Source organism: Gorilla gorilla, chromosome 6 (genome assembly GCF_029281585.2).
Source record: "Gorilla gorilla gorilla isolate KB3781 chromosome 6, NHGRI_mGorGor1-v2.1_pri, whole genome shotgun sequence".
NCBI lineage: Eukaryota > Metazoa > Chordata > Mammalia > Primates > Hominidae > Gorilla > Gorilla gorilla.
In genome coordinates, this window is record NC_073230.2 from 139,262,597 (window position 1) to 139,287,904 (window position 25,308).

Consider the following 25,308-nt stretch of genomic DNA (forward strand, 5'->3'; position numbering starts at 1 on the left):
CCAAAGTGCTGGGATTATAGGCGTCAGCCACCGCGCCCGGCCAAAAAAGACATTTCTAAGAAGATATACAAATGACTGATAAACACATGAGATGTTCAACATCAGTAGTCATCATGGAAATGCAAATCAAAACCAAAATGAGACATCATTTCATGCCTACTGCAGGATGACTATAAAACATATGACAAGTGTTGCAAGGATGTGGAGAAAGCAGAACCCCATACACGCTGGTGGGAATGTAAAATGGTGCAGCTAGGTGCTTTAGAAGAGTCTGGCAGTGCCTCAAAAGGTTAGTCAGAGTTACCAAACAGCTCAACAATTCCACCCCTAGGTGTATACCCAGGAGAAATGAAAACATAGGTCCAATATAAACACTTGTACGTGACTGTTCACAGCAGCATTATTCATAAGAGCCAAAAAGTGAAAACCACCTAAATGTCAATCAACTGACGAATGAATAAGCAAAGTGTAGTAGATCTATTTTGAATATTATTCAGCAATAAAGAAAATGATGTAATGATAAATCCTACAACATGGACAAACTTTGAAAGCATTATGCTCAGTGAAAGAAGCCAGTCACAAAGTCATATTCATATTCTGTGATTCCATTCATATGAAATATCCACAACAGGCCTATCTATAGAGACAGAAAATAGACTGGCACTTGCAAAGGGCTGGGAGAAATGTATAGAACGGGGGGTGACTGGTAAAAGGTGGAGAGTTTCTTTTTCAGGTGATGAAATGCTTTAAAACTGACTATGGTGATGGGTGCATAACCCAAGACTTTGGACTGTACACTTTAAATGGGTAAATTATATGGTAGCTAAATTACATCTTGATAAAGCTGTCATGTTAAAAAAAAAACAAACTAGATTATAGACATTTGGGGTTTTTCACCCCAAGGTAACAAAATAAGTTAAGCCGTCCATTACAAGAAGAAGTTTTCCACTTGGTAGATTTACTAATAGAAATCCAACACTGGGCTCTGTTTTCACATACCTCCTATCTGTAGCTCTGGACAACCCATTCGTCTCATCTGTGTGCTGACAGACTCAATCTCTTGAACAAGTGGCACTAATATTGTCTCATTGATCCACTAGAAGAAATAAGGTACAGATTTTGGATACATAATTCCCAAGTAGCTGTCAAATAATTACTTTCTTTTTTACAAGCAACTCTAAGAATTTTTTTTACTATCTTATAGTTGAATATTAAAAGAATCATAAAGTATAGTGAAAGAGAATGAAAGTAATAGCTACCCGAAATCAAGAGATGGTTAAATAAATACGCCACTGGAGTGTAAATTAACTAACTTACATTCCTTTTTTTTTTTTCGAGATGGAGTTTCGCTCTTGTTGCCCAGGCTGGAGTGCAATGGCGCAATCTCAGCTCACTGCAACCTCCACTTCCCGGGTTCAAAGGATTCTCCTCCCTCAGCCTCCTGAGTAGCTGGGATTACAGGCACCTGCCACCACGCCCAGTTAATTTTTTGTATTTTTAGTAGAGACGGGGTTTCACCATGTTGGCCAGGCTGGTCTTGAACTCCTGACCTCAGGTGATCCGCCCGCCTCAGCCTCCCAAAGTGCTGGGATTACAGGCGTGAGCCACTGCGCCTGGCAACTAAATTACATTCTTAAATAACATGTTTTTTTTTTTCCTGAAAAAAAAATATAAAACTTTTAGCTATATGTTAAATTTTTCTTAAAATTTTCTGATTATTATGTTTAGCTAAAAGGATAATCTTCAGTTTACATTTGTAGGGTAACTATTCACACATTTATTAATGTAGTGTTTATATTGGTTTGCAATCAGTAAGATAGTTTTTCAAACTAACATAACTGCTTAACTCTCAGCAGGCTCACCCAATTCCCTAACCATGTGGAAAAACAGAGACTTATGACATTTGAAACTGGCTTTTGAATATTACAATATTACTTTAGGACTGGGACTTTCAAATGCCTTTTCCATGGCTAATATAAAACTAATGCTGGGATGTGAAAAGACTAAGGATACATCCCATCTGGTTTGTGTGTTATTATTTTGTGTATGTGTTTGTAGCAACTTCAATTACCACTTCTGTTTCCATGCTTTTGTTTATCCATAAAATAAAAGGATGAAAAAATGTTTCCAATGAAATACAATATTATAAACAACTGAAACAAAAACCTTCTGGGAACTTAAAAGATTTCTTGTAATCCATGTAAGGAAGCAAATTTTGATATACTGGCAAGACTTGGACTGAATTCACATGAAGCTATTTATAGGCTTTATCCCACTGAGTGTGACTATTCATATGTTTTTCTGCAGAAGTATTAATGTGGTTGATTACTGGGTGTTAACTAGACTCTGGTGTTATAAATTATACGGTACAGGTATACATGTATTGCTTAAAAAAAAATCCAAAAACTCTAAATTTTATAGCACATGGTCACCTAGGGACTTCAGATGAGGAAACGTATTTGTATTTCTTCTAAGTAGCTAATACTCTGTCTGACTAAGACTTCATATTTTAAACATGTTAGCATTTTTAGACTAGCCTATAACAGAAACTACAACAAACTCCAGTTTCAGGAGATGATTTGACTCATTCATCCTTCCAACATTTACTACATGCATCTTAATTTGCCAGCTGTGACAAATGGTACAAAAGAGTACAGCTGTACTCTTTGGCTGTAACAAAATTACCTAACGTGTCCCAGAGAGAGGTCTAGGCCCCACCCTTATAAATTCTAATTGAGTAAGTCTAGGATTGGGTTCAGGAATTATCCGTAAAATGCCATCCAGGTTTCCGTTTCAATAAAGTAGGCTACCGTTTTTTGCCCCTCTATTTTGATGCCCTATTTAAATAACAGTAAAAGGATAAAAAATGAGCACAAGTGATTTCAAAATAGTTCTAGAAGATGCAGAGTGGATGGATAAGTGTTGAAGGATGAAACAACAGAAGTAGTAGGCCCTTCAAAGCTAAGTGGAGCTCCGTATAGTGGAAGGGGAAGTCCGTATGCCTAACAGAACCCAGAACACACAGGTACTAGAGAAGGTGGGAGGAAGACGTGGAGTTGGAAATAGGGAACTCACTCACTCTGTATATGGAAAAGTTGGCCCAAGATTAGAGGGTTCTTCTCTAGAAAAACAGAAATCATAATCTACTTTGAAATAGCTTCAAGCATATGTTGTCTTATCTCTCTAACTCTTTAAGTTTTCTGAGGGCAAGGACCTCATTTTTGTTTCCCCTCACAATTCTAGGTAAATAAAAGGCTCCAATAGAAAAGCTCTTTGGAAAATAAAACTGAGAACTGAAAAGGGAGGATCTCAATAACTAAACATATTATTCCTTTATCTTCTCAAAACATAACAATTCACTAAATATGGAGGAAGAAAAAATCTCATGAAAATAAATACCATATAGTAACAGTCATGTTTATCCTTATATATGTACCATTCATACTGTACCTTTATAACTAATATTCTAATTTATAATGAACTCTAAATGATATTCTAATAACATGCTTTGCATATTAAGAGGCACTAATATTGTCCAAAGAGTAATGTCAGAACTTACATTTCTAAATTTAGCTGTCCATGAATCCATATGATCAAGAAGTTGTCTATTCATAGCCACTCTTGCCCAGACCTATAAAAATTCATGTTTAAAATGAACAATCAGTGAGGAAAAATCTTGATAGAAATCATCATTCTTTCTCCCATCCTAAAAAATATTTAATGAACTTTGAAAAAAAATTTCCCAAACATCAATATTCATCTAATTAATATTCAGTAATTTTCTTATTACTCACTTATAAATGCTGTTCACACACAGATTTATCTTTAAAAGTTCCTTACATTGGTATGTGTAAAGAACATTTTTCTTGCTTTTTTTTTTTTTGAGATGGAGTCTGTATCTGTTGTCCAGGCTGGAACACAGTGATGCAATCTTAGCTCACTGCAACCTCTGCCTCCCAGGTTCAAGCAATCCTCCCGCCTCAGCCTCCTGAGTAGCTGGGACCACAGGCGCACACCACCATGCTGGGTTAATTTTTGTAACCTTAGTAGAGACAGGGTTTCACCATGTTGGCCAGATGGTCTCAATCTCCTGACCTCGTGATCCACCCGCCTCTGTCTCCCAAAGTGCTGGGATTACAGGCGTGAGCCACTGTGCCCAGCCCACTTGTCTTGCTTTTAAGAACAAAATAAAAATTCCATTTTTGGTATTAAAGTGACGAAATTACTGACAAATATTCTAATCCAAATATATTTTAAAAGCAAGACTTCTGTATGTGTTAAGTACAATTACATACCTGAGAGCCTTTTTATAATCAATGTAAAAATATGCTGCAGGCAGGGCACTAAGGTGAACTGTGTGTCACAGAGTAAAATGTATGATATAATTTAGTTTTTAATTTTAGGCACACAAAGTAAGACAGGAGCTTTCCCACTGCCTAATGTGTGCCAGATTTACATTTCTGTCCAACAGAATGGAAGATTACAGAAAAAATGTTCCAGAAGACTTTCTAGCAATGCATAAATCATAAATATTAAGTCACTTTTATTTTCCACTTACCTCTTCTGCGGCTTGTTTAGAGCTGAGATCGGCTTCATCTTTGTTAGCACATGGGGCCTGAGACCTACAGGCAAGCTGATACTGAAACTTCTTTAAAGTTTGTGCATAATCCCCCATAGAACGACTATAGTTCCAGAAAGTAGGACTGCTGGAAGGAGAGGTAGAATCTGGGCTCCCTACAATTGTTAAGATAAACAGTATCAGTGTGTTGTAGCAATTCTGACATCTAGAGTTAACACTTGTATCTAGGCAATGGCAATCCAGGAATCAGAAGACCAACCCTCAAGGAGATTCTCTTCTCCCCAACATAATTTTCTCTTTAGAGATCACAGTCTGCTTGTGATTAAAAATTTTAAATAGTATTTTCTGAGCCATATCAATTTAACAGTCATAAAAACAATAAGCAGTCAAAGGCATCTGTCTAGTTCTGTTGAAAAGTTAAGCTCGTTTCATTCTCTAAGACTTTTAAATCATTTAGTAAGAAACAAACAAAAGACAAATTTCTTTAGGAAATAAATAGGCCAAGCAAGTTCTTTATTTGAAATTTCTAGAAGCTCTTTCTAAAAGGGATAACTATAGCCTCCTACTAAAAGATTACTCTCCTGGTAACAGGCTAAACTTATTTGTCCCTGTACTTTACTGTGTTTTACTTAACAGCCTGTGGTAATTCCTGAGTTGTACTAAAAGACTATCTGATGGTTATCCTTCTAAATTTATAAATTTACTTTTAAGAAATGTAAAAAAAAGTTCTATTTAGGAATGTACTCCTACAGAGGCCTCTGAACCAGGATACTAATCACACTTCCAGGTTATAGTTTTTGTCTGTTTTCCCAAATAGAATTTGAGCTCCTTGAAAGCAGGGAGCATTTTTTTTTCCTAGCATCTAGCATAGCGCCTGAATAAATAAGCAAGTTTTTGATAACAATTATATGGTATTTATGAAGGGCTTATATTTTCAGAGTTTAACTGATATAAAAAATATCAATTGGTGCTTTATACCCTCAAACAAAACTTATAAATAGAAACAATTTTTTTTTTAATCTTAGAATTCTAAAAGGAATGACTAGAAAATAATAAAACTCATTTTCCTTATGCTTACGGGTACAAAGAATTAGAAATCATCAAACGGGTATGTAGCAATATTTCAATTCATCAAAATTTTGAAGGTTAGCTAGTTTTGTTAGCGTTGGTGAATGTTTCATGCTGGCATAAAAAGTTATATACAGTAAAGAAATATCACACTGTATGAAATTCTGGCAAAACTGACTTTAGGAATGAATTAATGTCAAGAAAAGCAGTTGTCAACCAACACAAATGATTTAATAAATAGAGAACAGAAATGGAAAGTAAAAACATGGTCATAACAGAGCATAAAGTTATCCTATTTGATTAATCATTGCGATTATTAACTTTAAGAAACATAAGTTTTCTATGAAAAAACTTGTATTTGAGAAAAATTTCATTGAGGACTGGCTTTAGACAATGAATAGAAATAGGAAGTTCTAGTACCTCTGGGCATTAGTCAAAGCAAAGAAAAAATGTACATAGCAAGTAATGACAAAATAGGGCCCTTCCATGACGAACACCACCACCACCACCACTACAACAGCACACAATCTATAGCTGGAGAACCTCAAAGACCTAAGAGTCAAAGCACATGGAGATTTGGAAATCTGGCAACACAGGAAACCAGACAACCTAAAACATCTCCCACTATAAATATCTGAAAACATTTATTAAATAAAATACATTCTTTAGGCCAGTGCGCGGTGGCTCACGCCTGTAATCCCAGCACTTTGGGAGGCCGAGGCGGGCAGATCACTTGAGGTCAAGAGCTCGAGACAAGCCTGGCCAACATGGTGAAACCCTGTCTCTACTAAAAATACAAAAATTAGCCAGGTGTGGTGGTGCATGCCTGTAGTCCCAGCTACTCGGGAGGCTAAGGCAGGAGAATCGCTTGAACCCGGGAAGCGGAGGTTTCAGTGAGCCGAGATCACCCCACTGCACTCCAGCCTGAGCAACAGAGCTAGACTCTATCTCAAAAACAAAAAAAAACCTCAATCTCAAAAAAAAAAAAAACATTATTAATATGAATAATGGAGCTTGCAAAAAAGTAAGGCTATGAATAGCCAGTGGTTAAAAATGAAAAGAGAATTAAAAATCAAAATAGCCTGTAAGAGGCTGCTGTGGCTGCTCTAGAGAATTTTGTAGGCCTTGAGAAATCTATCAGCTTGGATTCATTGCCCAAGTGGGAAACGGAGATAAGGATTTGGGCCCTTAAGAGGCAGAGAGTTGGGCTGACACCTTTCTCCTACCCCTAGTCCCTGGTCCTGTTAGAGGACCAGGAATCTCAAAGGGCCACATTCAGAGTAGATAAGAAAAAAATCTGTTCAATGGGACCAGAAGATAATGAAAGCTTGTCTGTCATAGGTTGTTGGGAGACTTAAAAAAAAAAAAAAAAAGAAAAACAACACCCTGAGATTTAAAAATTATAGATATATCTTCACATGGGTTTAGAGTGCCCATTTATATTACCTGTGAGGTCCAGGAATCTCCAAGCTTAGAAATTACTTAAGTTAGCTCAAAGTCAATAATACTCCTAAGGCACCTGACAGAGGCAAATACAAAACAGCTAGGAAGAGACAAGGCTTCCATCCAGCCAAGATAAGCTTACCAGAAACAAACAGAAATTACATCAATCACAAGGAAACAAGACTGCAGTCCTAACAACCAACAAGACAAAAATGGTCAGTATTTAACCTCCAAGAACTTTAGATAATTGAACTGTTGGACAAATAACATTAAAAAAGTGTGTTTAAGCAACCGAGATAGAAAAAGGAACTGAAAACATAAGAATAAAAAATATTCTACAAAAACCTGGCATAATTGAAAAGGACCAAATAAAACTATAAAATGAGAACAAGTGGCTGAAGTTAAAAAACTCAATGAATTAGTTAAATAACAGTTTAGACATTACTAAAGAAAGAGCTGATGAGTCCATAGTGACTAAACCAAAAAAGCTGGGGTGGGGGTAAAACAGAATGCTCTTCTTTAGAGAAGAATGCCAAACTATGAAGTGTAGAAATAAATAATTAGAAAATCTCCACTTTGGCCAGGCGCAGTGACTCACACTTGTAATCCCAGCACTTTGGGAGGCCAAGGCGGGAGGATCACAAGGTCAGGAGATCGAGACCATCCTGGCTAACATGGTGAAACCCCGTCTCTACTAAAAATACAAAAAATTAGCCAGGCGTGGTGGCAGGCACCTGTAGTCCCAGCTACTAGGGAGGCTGAAGCAGGAGAATGGCATGAACCCGGGAGGCGGAGCTTGCAGCGAGCCGAGATCACACCACTGCACTCCAGCCGGGGTGACAGAGTAAGACTCCGTCTCAAAAAAAAAAAAAAAAAAACAAAGAAAATCTCTACTTTATAATCACCACTTTATCAAGGACAAGGATCATCAACAGATGCTAAAATCACTGGGTAAAAGGCTGTTTAGGAAACAGGACATAAAGGGAAAATCATGAAGAAATCCAGTTGCTATCACCTTAACCAAGTGATCCAATTTTATTATATATTACCGACAAAGAGACAAAGCAGCATCATGTATCTCCTGATGTGATACACTGAAAAGGACATGCCACCACCTATGTTGTATTCTTGCCAGAAAATAATATTTAAACGGAATCTAACAGCAACAAAATGATCAAACAAATCTGAATTTTCAAAACAACAGCCTCATCTCTTCAAAAGGTAAATGTCATAAAACAAAACAAAACAAAACAAAAAAATCCCACAAAACCCACACTATCCAAATGGTTTCGATTTAAGGAGACAACAGAAGCACAAGTAAACGCAATATGTGATACCTGATTGGATCCTGCATCAATAAAAGAGAAAAAAAGCACTACAAGGGTCAGTATTGGGTCAACTGGGGAAATGTGAATATGAACACCCATAGTATCTTAAGCATGACAATCATATTGTCGTTATTTATTTATTTATTTATTTTTTCTTTGAGACAGAGTCTCGCTCTGTCACCCAGGCTGGAGTGCAGTGGTGTGATCTCGGTTCACTGCAACCTCCGCCTCCCGGATTCAAGCGATTCTCCTGCCCCAGCCTCCAGAGTGGCTGAGATACAGGCTCGCGTCACCAAGCCTCGCTAATTTTTTAGTAGAGGTGGGGTTTCACCATGTTGGTCAGAAAATCCTGACCTGGTCTCAAAATCCTGACCTCGTGATCCACCTGCCTCAGCCTCCCAAAGTGCTGGGATTACAAGCGTGAGCCACTGAGCCCAGCCCATATTGTAGTTATAAAGGAAGATGTCTTGGTCTTAGGAGATGCAAGTGAAATATTCAGGAATGAAGTGGCATGATGCCTGCAACTTCCTTTCAAATGATTCAGCAAAAAAGTGTGCATGGGAGAGAGAATATGAGGGCCTGGTTTTTCATTACTGGAGAAAGTTACAAATACGAAAAGTGGGGAGGACAGAATAAACTGTATAGCTGTACTGGAATTAGAAGTAACATTATAAACTCATGGTTTTTTAAAAACATAGAATAACACATATAGATGTGTGTGTGTACATATATCTGTGTATATGTCCATACAAATATTTCCTAGAGGACCTGGAGTAATGATACCTCAATAACAACAGTGTGCCCAGTGCCCAGATAATAATTTCTAAGTATCATTCTCCATTAAAAGGAATCCGGGCTCCTAGAGAAACAGACTGACTCTGGAGCTAGCCAGGGAAAACACAAAATGAGCCTGACCTATTTTGTGGTGCTAGAAAGGTTGTGCGGGCAGGGGGATTAGCTCAAAGAATGATAGTGTCATGTCAAAAGAACAGAGAAGTCAGCTTACAAAGGATCCCACTAGCCCAATCTGAGACAATCAAATCGTCAACATAAGTGATATGATTAGGGAGAAGAAACCTTTATCTTACAGAATACCAACAAATAAATGTAAAAGGCAGCTGCACAATAATGTAAATGTACTTACCACCACTTAATTAAACACTTCAAATGGCTAATATTGGGCCAGGCGCAGTGGCTCATGGCTGTAATTCCCAGCACTTTGGAGGCCGAGGCGGGCAGATCACCTGAGGTCAGGAGTTTGAGACCAGCCTGGCCAACATGGGGAAACCCCATCTCTACTAAAAATACAAAAATTAGCCAGGCATGGTGGCAGATGCCTGTAATCCTAGCTACTTGGGAAGCTGAGGCAGGAGAATCGCTTGAACCTGGGAGGCAGAGGTTGCAGTGAGCCGAGATCGCACCACTGCACTCCAGCCTGGGCGACAGAGCAAGACTCCATCTCAAAAAAAGAAAAAAAGAAGGCTAATATTGTAAATTTTATGTATACTGTATTACAGTAAAAAAAAGGAAAAATGTTAAAGGAATAAACATAGAAGAAATGATGAAATTGGAAAGCTCCATGACAACCAACATAGTAATAATTTTGAAAATAATCTTAAAAGGATGTTAGAACTAGTAAGTCAAAGTTTGATGGGGTCAGGCACAATGGCTTACGCCTATAATCCCAGCACTTTTGGAGGCCAAAGTGGGTGGATTGTGTGAGCTCAGGAGTTCGAGACCAGCCTGGGCAACACGGCAAAACCCTGTCTCTACTAAAAACACAAAAATTAGCATGGCATGGTGGCACGCATCTGTAGTCCCAGCTACTCAGGAGGCTGAGGTGGGAGAGGCACCTGAGCGCTGAATTCAAGGCTGCAGTGAGCCAAGACTGCACCACTGCAACAGAGTGAGACCTAGTCTCAAAAAAAAAAAAAAGTTTGATGGGGACCAAATAACTATATAGTTTTAGATAAGTAGCTTCCCACAAAATACTCATTAATCATTTATTAATTTGCACAAAATACTTAATTTTTGAAAACCCATGGGTATAAAAGGGCTAAAAGTATAGGGATAGAGATAGATATACCAGCCAGATACTAACCAAAAGGAAATTAATATAGCTGTGTCAATGTCAGACAAAATAGACTTTAAGGCAAAAAGCCTAAGAGATAAAGATAAGTGGCATAATTCACCAGAATGATACTCACAATTCTGAATTTACATGCATTTAACGTAATCTCGTATGTATACTTAGCAAATCTGACAGAATTGCAAGAAAACATTTAATGGAAGACAATCAACGGGAGCTTTTGGCACACTTTCTTAATAACCGATAAAGCAGATAAAAATTATTAAGATAAAGTATTTAAGAATACCATCAAGAAGTGTAACAGTGAACAAATATAGAGCCCCAAATTTAGAGACTCTGCATTCTGTTCAATATACCAAAGCCATTTACAGAAAAGTGATCACATAGTAGACCTAAAAGCAAGTCTCAAACAAACAAACACAAAATTGATAGGTACAGATCAGATTCTCTAACCACAGTAAAATTAACTTAGGAGAAAAAAAAGGTAACCAAGCCTTTTCAGGCTTGAAAATTAAAAGCAACACCAATAACACTTCCAAACAATAATAATATTACTTCTAAATAGCTCCTACTGGGATAAAGAATAAAAGTGAAGTCAGAAAATATCTGGGTATTACAAAGATGTGCCAAGGATACATAGGTTCTTTGTATTATACTCTGTATTAAAGTTTCAGTAGACTCAAAATATTTCAAATTTTTTTCAAAAAGCATGTATCAAAAATAAGAAGATAGTATTGACTGGTTTCTGTAACATCTGTGGCACTTTCAGGCAAAATGAAATTAGAAATCACTGGTGAGACTTCAAGCGACACAAAGAGTCATGGTCCAATAACCGGCTTCCTCGCCACAGCTGAGTATTAGCGCCTAATATGCTTTCGTGAAAGTTCCTGACAGGTGAAAAATCATTACTCAGTTCAATAACCTAATTTGGTTTCAAATAATTGACTCTGTAATAATCAAATCCACCCCAAACAGATTAAGATTTGCTAACACTCTTTCCCAAGGTAAACTATAGGCTTTCAGGAAATACTAAAACGCAAGTTTTAAAATGTTATGAAAAACAGCAGCGCTTCTCGAGTAAATACACGCTCTTTCAGCCTGCTCTGCCACACCAACCTTCCAAAAGACTACCTGAAAAGAGACAGCTATAATTTGAGTAACTTCACTACGCACTGCTTCAAAACATTATTTTGTAGCCTCAACTTTAAATAGAAATTGTAACTTACATTATACAAAAAAGCTTTCAATCTTATTGTAGGTTTGAGATTTCTTAGTTTAACTATATTTCACTTCTTAAATTTAGTGAATTCTAACTGCATAAAATAATGTTACATATAAAGTAAAACAAAACATGCTAAGCTAATAAAGTATGTTAGTATGGATATTAAAATAATGAAAATAGTAGGTTAAGGATTGACACCAAAAATATGTATAGTAGCTATACAGAAATATATATGTACCCAGCTTAACCCTATGCTGTTTCTCCTCTTCACTTCTGAGAAAAGTATCCAAAGTTCGTAGGTCGGTCATGTAGTCTTCTTTGTCAGTAGGTGAGTTGTAGACGGTAGGTGAAGAACGGTAGCGAGATCTCAATCCACTGCTCTCCACTGGTCCAACAGTGGTAGGGTACGGAGAAGGAGGAGAGGGGCTAAAGCTCGCCAACTATACAAAATAAAAGATCTTTACTTTATTTTTCTTTAATTGAAATTCATTTTGTTTTTGTTTTTGACTTAAGTAAAACACCTAGTAGAATGGCGAAAATCCACAATACTGACAACATCAAATGCTGATGAGGCTGTGGAACAACAGAATCTCTCATTCTTTGCTGGTGGGAATGCAAAATGATACAGTCACTTTGAAACAGTCTGGCTGTTTCTTACAAAAGTAAATATTATCTTACCATACGAACTAGTAATTGTGCTCCTTAGTATTACCCAAGGAGTTGAAAACTTACGTCCACACACAAACCTGTATGTTTATGGCAGCTTTATTCCTAATGGCCAAAACTTGGAAGCAACCAAGATGCCCTTCAGTAGGTGAACGAGTAAATAAACTGGCAAAATTAGGTAATGGAGTATTAGCACTAAAAAGAAGTGAGCTATCGCTGGGCACGGTGGCTCACACCTATAATCCCAGCACTTTTGGAGGCTGAGGTGGGCGGATCACCTGAGGTCGGTGACCAGCCTGACCAACATGGAGAAACCCTGTGTCTACTGAAAATACAAAATTAGCTGGGCGTGGTGGCGCATGCCTATAATCCCAGCTACTCGGGAGGCTGAGGCAGGAGAATCGCTTAAACCCCTGGAGGCGGAGGTTGTGGCGAGCCAAGATCGCGCGACTGCACTCCAGCCTGGACAATAAAAGCGAAACTCCATCTCAAAAGAAAAAAAAAAAAAAAAAAAAAAGAAGTGAGCTATCAAGCTACGAAAAGACATAAAGCAATCTTAAATGCATATTGTTAAGTGAAAGAAGTCAATCCGAAAAGCTACACGGGTATGATTCTAAGTACATGACGTTCTAGAAAAGGCAAGACTATGGCGGCAATTAAAAAAAAAAACAGTGGTTAACAGGAATTTGGAGGAAAAGATGAATGAATAAATGGTGCAGTTTTATTCTGTATGATACTATAATTGTCAACATGTCATTACACATTTGTCCAAACCCATAGAACGTACAACACCAAGAGTGAACCCTAATGTAAACTATGCACTTTGGGTGATAATGACGTGTCAATGCAGGTTCATCAGCTGTAAGAAATACACCACTGTGAGGCCGGGTGCGGTGGCTCACGCCTGTAGTCCCAGCACTTTGGGAGGTCTAGGTGGGCGAATCACGGGGTCAGGAGATCGAGACCATCTGGCTAACAGGGTGAAACCCCGTCTCTACTAAAATACAAAAAAATTAGTCAGGCGTGGTGGCGGGCACCTGTAGTCCCAGCTACTCAGGAGGCTGAGGCAGGAGAATGGCATGAATCCGGGAGGCGGAGCTTGCAGTGAGCCGAGATCGCACCACCGCACTCCAGCCTGGGTGACAGAGCAAGACTCCTTCTCAAAAAAAAAAAAAAAAAAAAAAAAGAAAGAAATATACCACTGTGAAGGGGTATACTGATCATGGGGGAAGCTATGCATGTTAGGACAGGGGATGTACATGAGATCTCTTGATTTTGCTGTGAGCTCAAAACTGCTCTAAAAAATAAAGTCCATCAAAAAAAAAAAAAAAAAGGTAACTCATGGAGCCCAGGAGTTAGAGGCTACAGTGAGCCACGACTGTGCCAGTGCATTCCAGCCTGGGTGATAGAGCAAGGCCCTATCTCTTAAAAAAACAAGTAACACATGCATATTTTTAAAAATAGAAAGTATAAACATCTGTAACTTTGCCACCCAGAGATAATATAATCCTTTTTCATATTTTATGTATTTTAAAATCTCTAAAATATACATAGCTTTGTCAATGTTACAATGAAGATAGCAGTACATAAATCTTTGACTGAATTTCTGATGGCTTAACAGATTCCTAAAACTGAAATTATTTGGTGAAAGCATATTAACATTTACTTGATATACAAGAATTTAAAAAACTGGACATTTAATTTGCATTTCCCTATATTTATGACATTGAACACTTAAAAAATACAATTACTGGTCACTTGGATTACTTATTTTATTTAAATGTTTACTCAAGTACATTTATAATATTTTTCTATTGGGGTCTTATTATCACTTCGTATTAGTTTGCAATAAGTTAAAGATTAACCAGTCTTGTAATTGTTAAATGCTGTTTGAAAATAAAAAGGTTAATCCTCTTCCACACAGATTTCTTTTATTTTTAAAATTAACATATTACATAATTATATACACTATATCTGGGCTATTATTGCATTAATTGGCCTATTTTTGCTTACGGGCCATAATATTTTACTTATTAAGTTTTAATGTCTATGGGGAAGTATCCTGTTACTCAAAATTTTCTTGGCTCATTTGTTTTTCTTCATTAACTTTAAAATCAATGAGTAACTTGCATAAATCTATTCTTTAAAGATGGTAGACTGGGACTGATTAGAATTGCATACACCTTATACATTAGCACGTAGGGAGAAAATCTTTATAACAGTATCTTTTTATCCAAGAACATTTCATCTCTCTTCATCTAGCATCTTTTATTATTTCTTGGCAATATTTTGACCCCACTTTACTTCTAAAGCTCAATCTTGGAATCTTATGTTTTTTAATCAATTATGAAAGGAATTTTGAAACTCCTATTGGATCTAATTGAATAATGCTGGCATATATATGACTGTAAGCTATTGATTTCGGATATTTACTGTGTATCCAGCCACTTAACCAAAGTTTTTAATATTAAAATGGATGTTTTTAGGAAACAGCTTTTCAAACTTTAGGTTTCAAATGAACTCTTGAATATAATGTATTAATAGATTTCTTGCATTGTTAGGATAAATTTTACCTGGTCATCAATTATTCCTTAAAAGTTATTTGGAAAAAAAAAAAGTTGTTAATTTCTGTGAATTCAAACCATTATTTAATTTACAACTTTCACACTGTCCTATTTGTTTTTAAGTTTTTTCGGTTTGTTTTTTACAGATCCCAGGGAGAACTATTTTGTGCTTTAAGTTTTATTACATTCTGTAAAGTGAAATAGGTAGTGGTGTTCTCATCTTTTCTGCATTTGGTAATAATTCATATTGAATACCAAGTATTTAGGCAGTCATTATATATGTTAGGCAATGTGCTAATTACGCTTAATATATACATTGTCTTATTTTATTTTTTCAATAACAGGTACATATGATTACTATATTCGCCTTATGAGTTTAGGTAACTTGCTGAAGATCATACCAGGATTTCAATCCTGTTTTCTAACTCGAGTTTATGTTAACATGTTGTTTTACTGGATTAGAATTAGCTGTTCGTACCCCAGCAAAATATTAGTAACTTTTACTATATTAAAACTGGTCTCTTCACTTTTGTGAGTTTGAGATTTTCCATAATAAAAAGTCTATAAAGTAACTGTTTCTTCAAAGTTTAAAAGAACTCAATAATAAAACTTAAGGGCCCTACAGTCTTCTGGGGATGTATTTGATACATTGTTTTTAAATTTTCTCTCTCATTTTGGTTTTCTACCTCTTAGCTAATTTTTGGCTTTTTTTTTTTCCAAGAAAAGTAATGTATTTCATTAACTTTTCTAAGTTATTAGTTTGGTTCAACAGACACTGATGTAGCATCTATATTCCATATACTGTGCTAAGGAAACAAAGATGAATAAAAACACATAATCCTGTGCTCAAGAGGGTTACAGTCTAGAGGAAAAAAAGTGAACATTATTATAGACTGAATGTCTGTGTCTTCCCCAAATTCATATGTTGAAGCCCTAACCCCCAATGTGGCTGTTTTGAAGTAAAGGGGTAATTAACCTAAGTGAGGTCATTGGAGTGGGGCCTTGTTCTGACAGGCTCAGTGTCATATGAAGAGATACCAGAAAGGCCATGGCAGGGCAAAGTGGCTGTCCGTAAACTACAAAGAGCCCTTACCAGAAACCAAACTAGCAGCGACCTTGATCTTAGACTTCTAGCATTCAGAACTATGAGAAAATAATTTCTGTCAGGCCACAAAGCCTGTGGCATTTTTTAATGGCAGCCCAAGCAGACTAATACAAGCAATTATTTTAAAATACTATGCTTTGTTTGGTATATCATTATGCAAATATTCTAAGGTGGGAATGTAAGGTGGCATAGTGGCTACAAACCATGGTATGGGGCCAGGTGTGGTGGCTCATGCCTGTAATCCCAGCACTTTGGGAGGCTGAGGCAGGAAGATTGCTTGAGTCTAGAAGTTTGAGACCAACCCAGGCAACATAGCAAGACCCCATCTCTACCAAAACAAACAAACACCATGCAGTGTTTCCTCAAAAAATTAAAAATTGCTACATAAACTCTACTTCTTGATATATACCCAGAACTGAAAGCAGGGACTCAAACAGATAAGCTGTACAGCCATGTACACTGCAGCATTCGCTATTCCCAAAAGCCAAAAGGTGGAAGCCATCAACATATGAGTGGATAAACAAAATGTGGTATATACATACAATGGAATATTATTCAGCCTTAAAAAGGAAGGGAATTATAACACATGCTACAACATGGATGAACTCTGAGGACATTATGCTAGTGAAATAGGCCAGTTAAAGGACAAATACTGTATGATTCCACTTACATGATGTACTTACAGTATCAAATTCAGAGACAGAATAGTGGTTGCCAGAGACTTAGGGGGTGGAAAAAGAGAGTTAATTGTTCAATAGGCACATTGTTTCAGTGCGGAGATAAGTTCTAGAGACGGATGATGGTGACAGCTGCACAATTTGAATGCATTTAATGCTACTGAACTATGCACTTAAAAATGATATGTTTTATCATCATTAAACAAAGGATGATATTAAGAGTGTTTTCAGCAGAGAGAATAACTTAAAAAGATCAGTAACAACACAGAGACATGAAACGTTATGGTAATAGCTATTCTCTGCTCTTACCATAAAATGTAAAAATATTCATTTTGGTTTACACTTCTCTGTATCCTTTTCTAAATCTTCCATTTCAATTTCTCCTTAAGTCTATGTCTTATTTGCTCTGCTGATTTGACAGATTTGTCTATTTTATGGGATTTCCCATGCACACAGAAAAAAGCTCTTAGATAACAGTTCATTAACATTTGCTTTTATCATTTTAAAAATAGCTTTATTGAGATATAAATTCACATACCACACAATTCACTCATGTAAAGTGCACAACTCAATGTGTTTTAGTATATTCACAGGATTATACAGCCATCACAATCAATTTCAGAACATTCTTGTTCTTCCACTAAAATCAATCCCCTTTTCTCCTTCCTTCCCACCCCAACTTTAGATAACCACTAATCTTCCTGTCTTTATAGATTTGCCCATTCTGAACATTTCATGTAACTAGAATCATATAATATGTGGTCTTTTGTGACTGGTTTCTTTCATTAGCATAATGTTTTCAGGACTCATCCATGTTGTACCATATACCTATCATTTTTTCTGTATCCTCCTTGTTGTACTCTCCTAACTTTGACCTGAATTCTGGGTACATCTGTTTTTATTTTTTAAAACAAAAATGGGTAGGGCGAGGTGGCTCATGCCTGTAATCCCAGCACTTTGGGAGGCCGAGGTGGGCGGATCACTCGAGGTCAAGAGTTGGAGACCAGCCTGGCCAACATGGTGAAACCCCATCTCTACTAAAAATAAAAAAATTAGCTGGGCATGCTGGCGGGCCCCTATAATCATAGCTACTCAGGAGGCTAAGGCAGGAGAATCCCTTCAACCTGGGAGGCGGACGCTGCAGTGAGCCGAGATCACACCACTGCACTCCGGCCTGGGTGATAAGAGTGAAACTCTGTCTCAAAAAAACCCCCCCAAAAAACAAAAATGAAACCATTTAAGGTCAAGAATTTACCACTGCAAATAGCTTTTACTATATTCATAAATTCTGATATTGAAGCATTCTTGTTTTCCTAATTTTAATTTAACCTAATATTTTGGTGAGTATTTTTAAACATTTTAGTGGTGTTTTTCAAACCTTTATTTTTATTTTCTAGTTTTATTTTTGTTTTGGTCAGAAAATACAATGTGTACAATTTCATGAACATCTCAAATAGAAAGGTACAATATTCAATAGTATTCTTATGGAGGTTGTCTTATTAAATTTTACTGTTCCAATCTTTTGTGTCCTTATTTGTTGCCTACTTTATCAGACATTGATAATGCTAAAGTCTTCCAATACAATTGTGTTTATTGATTTCATGTTTCTAAAGGTTTTTTACATTTTATGATGCTGTATTATTCAATATACAGGGATTGTGATTCTATTATTTTATCTTACGTATTATTTCTTCCATCAACTTAAAATGACCTTTTGTCTCATATAAATCTTCCTCCTCTAAAGTTATTCATTGTTAATACTACCACCTTATTTTTATGCTTTCCTGATATGTCTTTGTCACCTTTTTTATTTTTTTATTTTTTTTTGAGACAGAGTCTTGCTGTGTCGCCCAGGCTGGAGTGCAGGGAGCCATCTTGGCTCACTGAAAGCTCCGCCTTCCTGGTTCACGCCATTCTCCCGCCTCAGCCTCCCGAGTAGCTGCGACTACAGGCGCCCGCCACCACACCTGGCTAATTTTTTGTATTTTGTTTAGTAGAGACAGGGTTTCAACATGTTAGCCAGGATGGTCTTGATCTCCTGACCTTGTGACCCGCCTGCCTCGGCCTCCCAAAGTGCTGGGATTACAGGCGTGACCCACTGCGCCCAGCCGTCACCTTTACTTTCTTTTGATAATTTCCTGACACATCTTTTAAGATTTTAAAAAAAGAAAGATTACTAAGGTAAAAAAACTCAATTCATTATAATACAAAGACGTACAAGGCAGAAGAAATGACTGGAAAAGAGTGGGTACAAAGGGAGAGTTAACATAAGAAAAAAATTATTTCTTTAAAAATAAAAATTATATTTTGGTGGTGTCACTTCTTTTATACAAATAGAACATAAGCTATGATTTATCTGTTTTTGAAGCAAAAACGCAATAGTATTTAACATTTTTTGTTAACTCTTCTAACAGTCAGTCCACAATGAAACTGTTACACACAGCACTAAGAACACAGCAAGTGAACAGAATCACCCCAAAAAAGACAAATCACATGTAATTCAAAGGAGGCTCCAAGTCAATCAAGGTAAAAATAATTATAATATTGGGACAACTAGTTATCAATTTTAGCAAAAAACAAAAATGAGAAAATTATCATCTTATACTATGGTGGGGGGGGATCAATTCTGAAAGTTAAGAAAATTTCTAAATTTAAAAACAGAGCAAACCACAAGGAGATAAACAGATAAGACTATTAAACATTTAAAGTTTCTCTCTCTCTATATATATATACATATTAAACTCTATAATTAAACAGCAACCCAAGAAAAAAAATCAGAGGATACAGACCCGAAAGACAAGTGAGTAAAGAACGAGAACTTCCTGATTTAGCTATGCGGCTTTGAAATAAATGTATGTTAAAAGTTACGATAGACTATTGTCATGTTTCTTATTAGCAGAGATTTATTTTTTAAAAAAATTAACTTGATGGTCAACAGTGTGGTAAAACAAACACTCTTCTACATTTCTGTGACAGTGTAAATTGGTACAATTCTTTTGGATAGACACTCCCATCCCAAATTTATCAATAATTTTATGTACAGGGCTATTTAGTATACATTAAAAAGTTTTTTTATAAATGAAAATGACTTAAACATTCAAGAGTAAATTATGGTATATCCATTAGATGAGTATTAAATAGCCATTAAACAGATTATTTTTGTGTGGCAGGACTATAATAATTTTCCTTCTGTTTTACTTTTCCAATTTTTCATATGGTATCATCTTGTGAAAAATTATTTTTAAAAGTCACATTTACCTATGAGTTATTAATTTTCACTATATATATACTTTCTCATAAAAATTTAACTTGTACAAAATTTTCAAAATTCTATTACCTGCCAAAATTAATTTTAATATTGGATAACCAGTAGTATGGAATTTCATTACAAAGAAATATGTAAATGTTTGGGAGGTCGAGGAGGGCGGATCGCAAGGTCAGGAGATCGAGACCATCCTGGCTAACATGGTGAAACCCCGTCTCTACTGAAAATACAAAAAATTAGCCGGGCACGGTAGTGGGCGCCTGTAGTCCCAGCTACTCGGGAGGCTGAGGCAGGAGAATGGCATGAGCCCGGGAGGCGGAGTTTGCAGTGAGCTGAGATCACGCCACTGCACTCCAGTCTAGGCAACAGAGCGAGACTCTGTCTCAAAAAAAAAAGAAATATGTAAATGGATAAGGGCAGACAATGTAGACTCCTCTTTTAACTAGCAGCTACTGAGATGTTAGTCCAACACAGTAGCGACAGCATCTGAAATGACCACTCTTCTTTCAACGCCCCTCTTATATTAATAGTTTTATGCTTCAAGAAGGAGTCAAAATTTCAATTTGTCAATACTGTTTCTATTAATCCTAAAAATTAGAACAAAATTTCACATTACTGTGGGAGTGGAAATGAAGGTTCCTACTATTCCATGGAAAGCGTCCATATTCAAGAATCATTTGTACTCATTGGAAAAAAAAAAAAAGAAACTATGTGACAATCCCAGCTTTTAGCTTAGAAGACACTCCAACATGATAAACCACACTAAAACTCTAAAAAGGTATACAAAGGCCTCACACAAAGAAGGAAAGCAAGAGGGAAAACAGGAGTAAAAGCAACTAAAATAAAAAACTATCCTGGTTTCAACTTGTTTTAAAGACAGCTGAAAGATCGTAGATGGTGAACTAAGTTTGTTATCTCTGTAAATGCTAATTTTTTCTCTTTCATTTTAAGATGTTGTGTTTAAGATATTATGTTCTATTCTTGGTTTTTAAATGGGTGTTCTCGGCAAATCAAGTCTCAGTTTGCTCACTGATAAGTTTTGACTCATTAGATGATTTTTAGTATACCTCTCAATTCTAAAATAATGTGACTAGACAAGAGAAGAGAGTCATTACCTTATTATAACCACTGACGGGCGAGTAGGTCACTCCAGGGCTATAAGAACCACTGCCACCTGAGGACAGACCTTGCAGCTGAGGGCTGTAACCAGTCATACAGCTGGTGGTGAACTTGGGACTGGTACTGGGCGAACGAGAAGGGCTATAACTCAACACACTCTGACCCTGAATTGAAGGGGAAGGTGGAGCGGGAGGGATTTGGATTGCTGCCAGATCATGTGGAGGCGTAGTCTGTACAACTAGAAGAAAAAAAAAAGCAACATACGTGTATGTACCTTCAAATAAAATTATACGAAAATATATTTAAGCAACTAAGTCTTTCTCTTAAGGGAAAAAAGTTAACAGAGTTACTTGGTTGTTAAATCACAGAATGTGTTATTACCAAAGGACACAAATTACGTGTTTACCATTTCCAGAGTGCAAAATTAGAAACTGGTTTCAACTCAGCAAGTTATTTAATTTTAATTGCACCTGAACAATGGAACAAACTTCCGTGATATAGTTGAATGTATACAAGTAGGAATGATAATCATTGGTCATAAGACAATTTATTGTATCCTGCTTAAGATAGCTGATGTCCCTTCCAGCTTTGAGTCTACGAAATGGGAAAATTAAACTGAGAAAGATTTATTGCCAACCTTTTCCCCACCTTTGCAAGAGATATAAAACACTCACCAGCTGTTTTCAACCCTAAAAGTGTTTGCTGTCCAGGGCTAACAACCAGACTTGTTGGTGCCACAGTATATTTGAAATATCTCCAAAAATCAAATAAGGCATTAAGGCTGAAGAGAGATGCAAGGGCAAGCTCTGGAAGAGAACAATTTTTTTTTTTAATAAGGGGGGTGAGGAGGGCATCTATTGGAGAACACAAAAACCCTCTATACTTAGCAAACTAAAATTACCTTCTTATTCCTCATAAAAACTATAATTTAATGAATGTTATGTGTAGGGTGGCTGGGCATGGTGGCTCACACCCATAATTGCAGCACTCTGGGAGGCTGAGGCGAGTGGATCACCTGAGGTCGGGAGTTTGAGACCAGCCTGGCCAACATAGTGAAACCCCATCTCTACTAAAAATATAAAAATTAGCCAGGTGTGGTGGCGCACACCTGTAGTCTCAGCTACTTGGGAGGCTGAGGCAGGAGAATTGCTTGAACCTGGGAGGTGGAGGTTGCAGTGAGCTGAGATTGTGCCACTGTACTCCAGCCTGGGTGACAGAGTGAGACTCCTTCTCAAAAAAAAAAAAAAAATTATGTGTAGGTAATTTACTAGTGAGTTTCAAAATAGCACTAATCCTAGCAACCCTGTACAATAAATATTTTCACCTTCATTTTAAATATAAACCAACATTATTCAGAAGCCAAGTGACTCTTACAAGAGTAGAGAGTTAGTTAGTGAAGCCATGATTCTAACTGAGGTCTGCTGATTGCAAATCCCTTGCTCTCCCAACTTGGCACACTATCTCCCTGTGAAAGACTTTAGATTAATGTGTATAGACTATGAAATTTACTTTAACATCCATAAAGACTCTTTATACCCAATGACTATGGAAGAGCAGACAAGAAGAGAGGAAAGAATGTGAAAACTGAGGAAGGCATCAATGGAGCAGAAATCTGGGCTGGTCTTGAAAAGTAAAAAGGTAGAGACGCAGAAAGCGCATTTCAGGAGAGTAATAAAAACAAATCTCACTAACCTCTAAACTTATTTTTCTTCACAGAACTCATAATTACCTGAAGTGTTATTAATCTGATTGTCTAACAGAATGTTCCTTTCATAATAGCAGGGATTTACCTTGCTCCCTTTCTGCTGTATTCCCAGTTTTTACAACCCAGCAGGCAGTCAAATACTTGTTGAATAAGGCAATGTATACTAAGCTGAATTAAACCTGAAGGCAGTTTTTTATTGGTAAATGTAAGTTACAGTGAAAATTACTTACTTACCAATATACCAGAGGGGCCAGTATGTCACATTGTAGTATGAACTAATCAATTTTCCAGTCCTGAAAAAAAATTAGAAAGGCTTTCCAGTGAACCTAAAAACACCAAAAATCAAAAACAAACACAAAAACCTGTGGAACCAGCCACTGGCTTCTTAGAGTTTCACTTTTTTTGGACTGATTCACTTACATTTCAGTATATATCATTCCAGCCATAGACACATTTAGGAGTCCCCAGGCTAAGACCACTTTCCTAGCCTCTGTTTCTTTTCTCATCTTGATGGTTCTGTCAATAAGGGAAGCACTAGGGTGTGCCTCCCCCTGCATCTATGAAAAAACAAAAAGCACAGGAATTAACCAGAAGAAACTATTGCTCCATTTAAAAACCAAATTTTGCATCCCTTATAAAGGTAACTGAAACCGCATATACCTTCTCTCATCTTTAAAATGTTTTATCAAAACTTCTTCCATTTTAATATCAATATATGAAAAGGGAACCCAAAATTATACGAAACTTAATTGGCATCACAGTGTAATCAACAGAGAAGTGGCTGGTTATTTATCTATTTATTTGTTTTGAGACGGAGTCTTGCTGTCTCCCAGGCTAGAATGCAGTGGTGCGATCTCGACTCACTGCAACCTCCGCCTCCCGGGTTCAAGCGATTCTCCTGCCTCAGACTCCCGAGTAGCTGGGATTACAGACGCCCGCCATCGCGCCCGACTGATTTTTGTATTTTTAGTAGAGACGGGATTTCAACATCTTGGCCAGGCTGGTCTCGAACTCCTGACCTTGTGATCCACCCGCCTCGGCCTCCCAAAGTGTTGGGATTACAGGCGTGAGCCACCGCGCCCAGCCGTGGCTGGTTATTTAAGAACAATTTAATACTTCCAATACATAAAAATGTCTTATTTTGTAATTTAAGGGTTATGTCTAGAAATACTTTGTATTTTGTCTTTGGGGTATGTTACACGGACTAGGCAAAAGGCTAATTTCAGAAACTCAAAATGTCAAGTTTTGGGAGACTATATTCCATATCTGCTGTAAGTCATTAAGACTGTTCTACATCCTCATGCAGACGCCATTACTATCTAAACAACTCTGCACTTGGACAGCTGTACTCCAGGGCTCTCCCTTTTGTGTGTGGATAAAGGACAAGGATTCAAGTTTTAGAAGGGCACGTACTTATGATGGGGTGGTGAGCGGAGTAAGAGGGAGAGAGGGGAAAACGTGCATTGTTTTGGTCCACATTTGGGATTTATAATTCCTCCTTTCTTCAGCTAGGCTCAACTCTTACAGACCGTGCAAAACTTGTTCCAGCGACAAGCAGTCGTATCCCACAGAGGACAGAGCAATAGCTTTCGCGCCACTCAGCCCCCGCGTCCCAATTTCCCAGTCCAGAGCTTCCCTCCCCGGCTCCTCGGCACGAACTTCAGCAACCCTATTGCTTCTTTCTTCCCTTCCCCTAGAGAGGCGGAACGCCTAGCCACATCCCCCCCTTGGCTGAACCCAGGACAGATCAGCAGGCGCGGAACTCCCACAACCCGCGTGGATTCCAAGACAGGAAGCACAAACACGACCCCGAAAACGCACCATATCCTCTGGCCGGAAAGCGCAGGCTCGCGCCACTCTCTCTGGGCATGCGCAAAGCCAAGCTCAAGCTGGAGGCCACCTGCCGGCTCTAAAGTTACCGGAAGAACTGGGCAGTCTCTTCTCGCGAGAAAGGGAGGGGTCGCAGGCCCAGGCGCTCGGAGCGTTACCAGGGAAACAGATCTCGGTTTTGCGGCTCCCACTCAGCTGCGGGAGAAAGCTAAGCAGCAAAATTCAGACCAGGCTCTGAACCCGCAGTAAAAAGTAATAATTGTAACAAGCTGAATTTTGTATCTATTAATATAATTTTAGCTTCCCTAGGGTATTTATGGACTCACATGTATAAACTGATTAAGTAGGGCGGCTCACCGTAGGATAGAGTGGCGTGATAAAGTGGCCAGACACCATCAGTGACAAAGCATTTCTTTCCCCTGTGTGAAAGTATCTATGTCAAGAGTCCTGACCCCATGTAATTTTTTTTTTTTTTTTTTTTTTTTTTTTTTTTTTTTTTTTTTGGTAGAGACAGGGTTTCGCCATGTTGGCCAGTCTGGTCTCGATTTCCTAACCTCAAGGGATCCGCCCGCCTCAGCCTCTCAAACGCCTGCTGGCCTCCCACCGCCTTTTGGGATTACAGGCGTGGCCCACCGCGCCCGGCCTAAA

General features: G+C 37.6%; 1 protein-coding gene and 1 long non-coding RNA gene across 4 annotated transcripts in view; one reads left to right on the forward strand and one right to left on the reverse strand.

The window, feature by feature from the left end:
- TMEM209 (transmembrane protein 209) overlaps window positions 1-25,308 on the reverse strand; it is a 41,766-nt gene that overhangs the window by 16,024 nt on the left and 434 nt on the right. Inside the window, exons 1-9 of one of the 3 annotated variants that reach the window (XM_019031740.4) lie at window positions 24,652-25,237; window positions 23,251-23,387; window positions 23,065-23,123; window positions 21,800-21,931; window positions 21,122-21,363; window positions 11,968-12,169; window positions 4,559-4,734; window positions 3,560-3,631; window positions 1,000-1,096 (exon numbers count right to left, since the gene is read on the reverse strand). In XM_019031740.4, the coding sequence (XP_018887285.1) occupies window positions 1,000-1,096; window positions 3,560-3,631; window positions 4,559-4,734; window positions 11,968-12,169; window positions 21,122-21,363; window positions 21,800-21,931; window positions 23,065-23,123; window positions 23,251-23,387; window positions 24,652-24,654 (1,120 nt within the window). In that variant the 5' untranslated portion in view covers window positions 24,655-25,237. Of the gene's footprint in view, window positions 1-999; window positions 1,097-3,559; window positions 3,632-4,558; window positions 4,735-11,967; window positions 12,170-21,121; window positions 21,364-21,799; window positions 21,932-23,064; window positions 23,124-23,250; window positions 23,388-24,243; window positions 25,238-25,308 lie in introns of those variants that run through there. The other 2 variants (XM_019031741.4, XM_019031742.4) reach the window with 2 other exon arrangements.
- LOC129534631 (uncharacterized) lies at window positions 1,031-24,661 on the forward strand. The gene is made up of 3 exons (XR_008681276.1): window positions 1,031-1,110; window positions 19,156-19,267; window positions 24,528-24,661. It is a non-coding gene; the product is annotated as an uncharacterized lncRNA (long non-coding RNA).